The sequence below is a fragment of the Spermophilus citellus genome (genome assembly GCF_964194105.1).
Source record: "Spermophilus citellus genome assembly, chromosome: 1".
NCBI lineage: Eukaryota > Metazoa > Chordata > Mammalia > Rodentia > Sciuridae > Spermophilus > Spermophilus citellus.
The window spans coordinates 143,615,749-143,622,900 of NC_138182.1; the positions used below are offsets into that span (position 1 = coordinate 143,615,749).

The 7,152-nt window shown below is 50.9% G+C and overlaps 1 protein-coding gene across 1 annotated transcript; it reads left to right on the top strand.

Moving 5' to 3' along the window:
• Window positions 1-207: 207 nt before the first annotated feature.
• CSF2 (colony stimulating factor 2) lies at window positions 208-2,345 on the top strand (the record flags this gene model as incomplete). The annotated part of the gene is made up of 4 exons (XM_081302626.1): window positions 208-369; window positions 487-525; window positions 1,197-1,322; window positions 2,090-2,345. The coding sequence occupies 4 exons, from the start codon at window positions 208-210 to the stop codon at window positions 2,177-2,179; spliced, it is 417 nt and encodes a 138-aa protein (XP_081158752.1). The 3' UTR covers window positions 2,180-2,345.
• Window positions 2,346-7,152: the final 4,807 nt, after the last annotated feature.

Genomic DNA, 7,152 nt, shown 5'->3' on the forward strand with positions numbered 1-7,152 from the left:
AAAACCCCTAAGCCTGACCACCTAGGGGAAAGGCTCACCTTTCCCATGTGTGGCTGATAAGGGCCAGGAGATTCCACAGTTCAGGTAGTTCCCCCGCCTCCCTGGCGTTTTGTGGTCACCATTAATCATTTCCTCTAACTGTGTATATAAGAGCTCTTTTGCCAGTGAGCCCTGTACTCAGAGAGAAAGGCTAAAGTCCTCAGGAGGATGTGGCTGCAGAAACTAATTCTACTGGGCACTGTGGTTTATAGCATCTCTGCACCCATCGGCCCTCCTGGCCCTGTCCCCCAGCCCAGGAAGTATTTGGATGCCATCATCAAGGAAGCCCTGAGCCTTCTGAACCACAGTAATGACACCGGTGCTGAGACGGTGAGTGAGGGAGAAGGGGCAGGCTGTACCTGGGCCACGCTGCTGGCTCTGAACTGGTTTGCACTGTCAGGAGCTGCTTTGATAGTCATCGATAACATGACATTTTCCTTTCTACAGAATGAAACAGAAGTCGTCTCTAATGTGTTTGACCCTACGGTAAGATGCTTCTTTCTGCTATACCCTTTCAAGGGCCCCTGACTTGGGGGCTCCATTTTAGATGGACCCTCACATGTGTCCACAGGAGGAGGGGAAGCATCGGGCACTCAAGAGACCACTGGCCTTGCATTGAACCTGATCATGTGGGTTCTGTGTCGGCTGAGCAGCTATGGGGAGACCTAGCATTCAAAGGCTCATGGGGGCCGGGGTGGAGGGAATCAGGAGGGAAAGTAGGGATTACCTCATGAGACAGGACTGCAGACTTGGGGCATTAACTGTACCCTGAGACCAAGCCCCGTGAAATCAGGGTGCTGACTGCCAAAGGAATGGCACTTGCTCATGTGGCAGGTCTGGGCCATGCCCCACGGCTCCCCACCCCTTCTCTGTGGATGGTGGGGTGAGAGTGGCCTTCTTTCCTGGGGGTGGGACTCTCTCAAAGTGTCAGGCTAAGAGAACGTGGCTGTGCCACTAAGGCACTGAATGTCCACAGTGGACAGGGCAGTGTGTATGACTGGACTCCGCTTGAGATTAGTTGGGGATCATTCTGTGCCCCTTTGAGGCCCTTCTCCTGGGTGCAAGGGATGGGAACAGGAAGGAGTGATGGGGAGGGCAGCCTGTGCCCACGACTGGCACTTGGTGTCTGCTCACGGAGGAACGAACACTTTCCCCAGGAGCCAACATGCCTGCAGACCCGCCTGAAGCTGTACGAGCAGGGCCTGCCGGGCAGCTTCACCACGCTGAAGAGCCTCTTGAGCACGATGGCGAGCCACTACAAGAAGTACTGCCCCCCCACCCCAGTAAGTGCCCACATCAGGGCCCCAGGCAGGAGGGTAGGGTCAGGGTATGGAGAGACCTCAGGCTGTGGCTGTTCAGCACCCCTAAAGTTTTCTGCATTGACAGACAGGTAATGATGAGCCCCTGCAGCACGGGAACTGCTACTCCCTTTTCATCCTTAGGAGTTAAAAACACAGAACTCTGAAGCCCATGGTACCCCCCTAGTAGCAGCTGCCGTGCTTCTTATTATCCAAGTCATTAGGAATGAGGTCAGAGGTGAGGCAAACCCAAGGAAACTCAGGGCCTGCTCAAGGTCCAGAGGAAGTGCCAGGGCCCAAGTGCTCCTCCTGACAGGACTTTCCCATGACCCCATGTGGATTGCACGGATTGCATGAAAGGAGGGGGCCTGTCAGGAGAGGACAAGGCCCCAAATACCAGTCTCTTCCCACAGGAAGGGAGTGAGGTCTATGGTCTTGACCCCTGTTCCTTCCAAGTGCTGGGAGATGGCCTCCACGTGGCCATTCTGCCCTGGCCTAGGGTCAAAGAAACAGTCTGACTATTCAGAAGACTGGCTCAGGCTGGCACTTTGTCAGGGCCCTGGCACCAGCTGTGTTGGCAGAGCTGTGCACCCCCGCTTGGGTAGCACATGGGTGGCAAAGGTGTCACCCGATCCCCTGCAGAATGGGCCTCCTGGCCTGACTTCTTAGAGGCAATCCAAAAATATGCTGCTGTTTCCCCATATTACGCACTCACCTGGACTCAAGTGTTTTTTATTTTCATTTTTCTTAAGGAAACTTCCTGCAAGACCCATTTTATCACCTTCAAAAGTTTCAAAGTGGACCTGAAGAAATTTCTGGCTGACATCTCCTCTAGCTGCTGAAACCAAGTCCAGAAGTGAGGGCCAGCCAGGCTATCAGGCCATTCCCGGGACCTAACCTCATACATCTCGGCTCTCTCACCCAGAAAGAGCCAGAAACTCAGGATCTTCGTCTTATAGGGACCAAGCACGGGTGGGCCACAGACACAATGGGGATGGCCTGGACCTGCCCTGGGCCATGCTGACCCTGATATGGGCATGGTGGAGGAATGTGGGTTATTTTATACTGGTGGGGATTAATACTATTTATTTATATATTTATACTTTTAAAATATTTATTTATTTATTTAAACTCCTATCCTATATTTATTAAAGATGTTTTTATCACCGTAATAAATTATTGAACGTCTGCTTTTATTTACACAGTTTTCTGGTGTCTTTGCAGGAGGGGAGGAAGCTGGCAGGTGGGGGAAGGGATGGGGAGGTGTGGGGTTGGAGCACGGTCTCAGGGCAAAGCTGCTGAGCCCAAGGGAGGTGGGATCTGAGTGCAGCATTGTGTACACCTGGGTGTACTCCCCTGGATGCTCAAGGGCTCCCACCCCAGAGAAAAGATTTAGGTTCACTTAGAAATCAAAGCAACTAGCTTGTGACTAGGGGAAGCTTGCCCCAGAGAAAGGGCATCCTCCCTCCTGGGGAGGTCTGGGTGCTGCTGGGGGTTGACTGGTCACTGTCTGAATAGGTTCACCCTGGTGTCAGGCAAAACACCCATGCCCCTTGGAGGCCTTGGACCTGGTGCCTCATGCCCTGCCCTCACTCTCAGGGCTTCAACAACTCTTAAAGTAAATCAGCAAATAGACCAACTGTTCATGGAAAAAGAAACCAAACCACAGGGGTCAGAGCTCAGCATATTTACCAAACTCACCCCAAATTGGGTGATCTTAATCTTTAAGAGTCAGAATGTGAAGTTCATAGTGTATTGAACATGGCTCTTGTGTAGCATTTTTCTAAATTAGTTTTTACTTTCACATAAAGTTTACAGTTACTATCTCTTAAAATCTATGGCCTTTAGGCTGAGAGAAAAGCAGTCCTCCTCCTTCTCCTTGCTTTGCCAGCCAGGCCGAGTACCTTGTCCCTGTACCTAGTTTCTTGTGTCCCTTGGGTGTGGGGACAGTGAGGAAGTGAGAGTGTGTCTCCACTCAGGTGGGCAGCAGGGCCAGCCTTGTCCTTGGAGGTGGGCCTGGGGAAGATGGCTTGCTGTGGCTTCAGCTCTGCAGACACTTGACTCAACAGTTAAAAATACGCTTAATGTTGTTTAAGAGAAAAACAAATTAAAACTATAATAGTTTGCCAAGGGTTGGAGAAAGGAGGGAAGGAGACTGCTAATGGGCATGAGATTTCTTTGGGGGTTAATGAAAATATTTTGGAATTAGACGGTGATGATGTACCTGCAGACAGCACCAGTTCTGGCCAGACACCTGTCTCACATGCAGACAGAAAGGTCACAACCCCAGATGTGATTACAAATAATAAGTCTTAGACCAAAACTGAATTTCAGCAAAGAGAAGGACCAATGAAGTGTGCTATGATTATTAAAAATGCATGAAAAGCACATCTTGTCCAGCGATAAACTCCTCTCTGTCTTCCTCAGAAGCCACTGATGACTGATAAGAGGTTTACATTTCCTTAGACTCACATATATAGGTACCCCTTCCTGCAGACATGCTGCCCAGCCCCGGTTCAGGTCTGCTGGGAGCTACCTTCAAGGAGTACCATGTACCTGTATGTGCTTCTGGCTTGTGTGCTCTGGGGGTCACAAAGTCATTCTTCCCCAATGAAGTTAGCCACTGAGACTTCCCACAAAAATCACACGGCACTCTGTGCTGAGATTCAGAAAGAACTTTCTGCTGACAACAATATGTATGAGGTAAGCCTGGGTCTTCATCAAATTAATTTGCTCTCATGGAGCTTTGTGTTTCTGACCAACTTCTCTTGCTTTCAGGGTTCCTTCAGTAGGCCCCAGAATACCAGTGAGGTAAGGAGTGTCTACTCTTTGGACCCTTCTGACCACATTTGAACCCAGAGAGAGGGATTGCTTGAGTTGGCACACCGGGTAGAGATAAGAACCAGGGATGCTGGAGATGTTGAAAATTAAAAAAACAGAACCTCCAGCTCAGCCAAAGGATGAACCAGTGGCCAGGTCCTGGATTTTGCCAGGCTCTTTGGCCAGTGTCCCAACTTAGCCCTGGCCCAGTGGCAGAGGCAGAGAATGGGCATAAGACACTAATTGACTCTACTGCAGGGCCCACAGGTCTCTTGTGGGAGTCAGGGTAGGACCTGAGCTTAAGTCCCAGGCTCTGTTAGGCCAGGGTGACCAAGGATGGATGAGTTGGGGAGGTAGCTGGTGCTCTGCTGTGTATTCCCCACCCGAGTGCACCCCAACTTTATTTCAGGAGCTCTGCTATGGGGAGTTTACAAAGAACTTCACCTCCACCCTGAAGGATCTTGCTGCAAAATATAATCATCAGGATTGTCACATAATAAAGGTTTATAAGGACATGGAGGAGCTCACCAAAATCTGCCCCAAACTGGAAGTAAGTTGCTGTTTACTTTTAGGGGAATCCAAAACTTCATTTTCCTGCAGGAGCCCAGTGGGCAAAGGTCTTATGGACAACACTTGCCATCCTCAGCTGCTATCTTGAGCCATATAGTAGCTCTTCTTTGGGCTGCCTCAGAGCTGACACTCACTGACAGGGTGGAGGGTGGGGAGTGGGAGGTGAGGCGTGAGGGAGTGTGAAGTTAAAGGGATTCCTGGGGTTTCTGTCTGTGTCCTCTCCAAGGCCCTCCTCCCCCACAGAGGTCAGTGTAGGGCAGGTCTGAGACAACTCAGCCCAGGGAGTGGGAAGGGCCTCTCCATGCTGACTCCAGTTGGTAGGGCAGCCAGTCCACATTTCTTCCAATTTGCCCCACCCTTGGGACCTCTTCTGGCTGAGGGAGTCAGTGATAGAGGGATGAGCTGTAGTTTAGGGGCCATGTCTGGAAAAATGACAGGGCTGTTCTCTCTCTGTTTGTGTGGCCCCCTGTGTACTCCCATCCTGCTTGTCTTCATGACCTTGTCCTGGATAGCCATGACACAATAGCTGTCACCTTGTTGTCTCTTTTCCCACGACTGCAAATGGTCCTTAGGCTCTGCCATCACCAGGCAGGCAGCCCCCACCCCTGTCCTCCCTCAGACAGACAGGGAGTGTATGCCTAAGTTACCCTGTAGGTGTTGGGGGCTCACAAGACCCTCATGGCTGGGAGGACAGAAATTCACTTTTATTTTATTCTTCGTTGTTGTTGTTCTGCTAAGAAGATGACTTAAACATGTGTTTCTTATTTAGCCAACAGACACACCCAAGGACTGTACTATTGAGCAAAGTGATTTCTCCCAGTTCAAGGAAGCCTTAGAGAGTGTTATCATATCCATAGAAGGATGGAAATCGTGTCAGAGGACTGATGGAGACCTTTGGCACTTCGTCTTCTCCTGGGGTTAGAGCTGTAGGAACAGGACTGGAGGAAATAATGGAAATAATTTACTATAGAGGTGGGGAGGGAATCTGCTGGCCCTGGGCTGGCAGACAAGTCTGTGGGTGGATGATGGGGGGGGGGGCTCCTGGGGACACATGTCTGTAACTGATGCATTAGTTAGCGCCTGCTGCTTCAATAAAGCCTGGGTGTGGAAATGCTAGAGAGTGAGAGTCATGACAGAGGCCAGCCTTGTTCAGCCCCTGGACTAGAAGGGACTGGGAGTAGCCCTGTCACCAGTTCGTGACTTGGACGCCCTCTGGCCCTCGATAGAGCAGGAGGAACCCCGCCTCATCTTTCCCTCCATGCATCTCCAGGGCCAGTGGGGGCCCCAAACCCCAGATCCATTTGGCAAGGAGACATCTAATCTCAAGTAAACCCACTCACCTGTCCTCCAGAGCCCCTTCCAACAACTTCTGGGGTCTCTGTGGCATGACAGCCCTTTCCTGATGAGTAACACTTTCATTCCTCCAGAGCACTGGGCCCCACCTGGGGCAAATCCACTAGTTGCTCATGTCCTAAGTGCTGCCAGAGAAGGCCCAAGTTCTGATCCCCACCATCAATTCTAACCCTAACTCTAATCGTTTGAATAGTTTATTGGGAGTGCTTGAGATGATCCCACAATCCAAACACCTTTATTATACCATTCTAAATTCTCAGATGATGAGCTTCTTCAAAAAACCAGGACAGACGAAGATCAATTTACTATGGAATATAATTAGGTATCCTGTTGTTACCACAATTTGGTTCAGGCCAGACCTGCAGGGAGTCTGCAATGTCTGCCCATTGACAGATCCTTCCTGACTGTAAAGCTTTGAACTGTGCCTGCAGAAAGCACGCAGGTCAACCACAGATCCACCCACCCCAGTCTTGCTCTAGGATCCCCAAGCCAGCCCAGCTCATCTCTACCTTGAGAGATCGCATCAGGCTGGAGCCTAGCAAGCGTGACTGAGCAAAGTTGCCTGATTTCCTCTGAACACATCAGGGAGCCCTGTGGTTCTGGGGCTGGTACAGGGCCAGGGGCCAACAGTAGTTTCAGCCTAGATAAAGCACAGGGCCTAGTCACCAAAGGCTATGGGGCTCCTGCCTCCAGATGTACGACATGGATGCTCAGGATTTCTAAGGCCACTCCTTTGTGACTGACCGTGGAATGGGCAGGCTGAACAGCTGGACAAGGTACCGGGATACTCTGGCAGGTAGAGCCACCCCATCACAGTCCTAGCCTCCCATTAGCTGGCATGAGGACCCCCTGACCTTGAGCTCCCGATGAGACTTGAGACAGTAGAGGGTTGGGAACTTGCACGTAGGTCCTTATTACCTTATTGTCACGACCAGGACAGCAGGTGTGCGTGAGACTGGCAAGAGCCAGGCTGCCTCTTTCAGCATATGTAGCGGAAAGGGGTATGTCTGCTTCCCCCTGAAAGACAGGGCAACTCTTGAATTGGGCCTGGAGAATGCAAGGGGCTATCCAG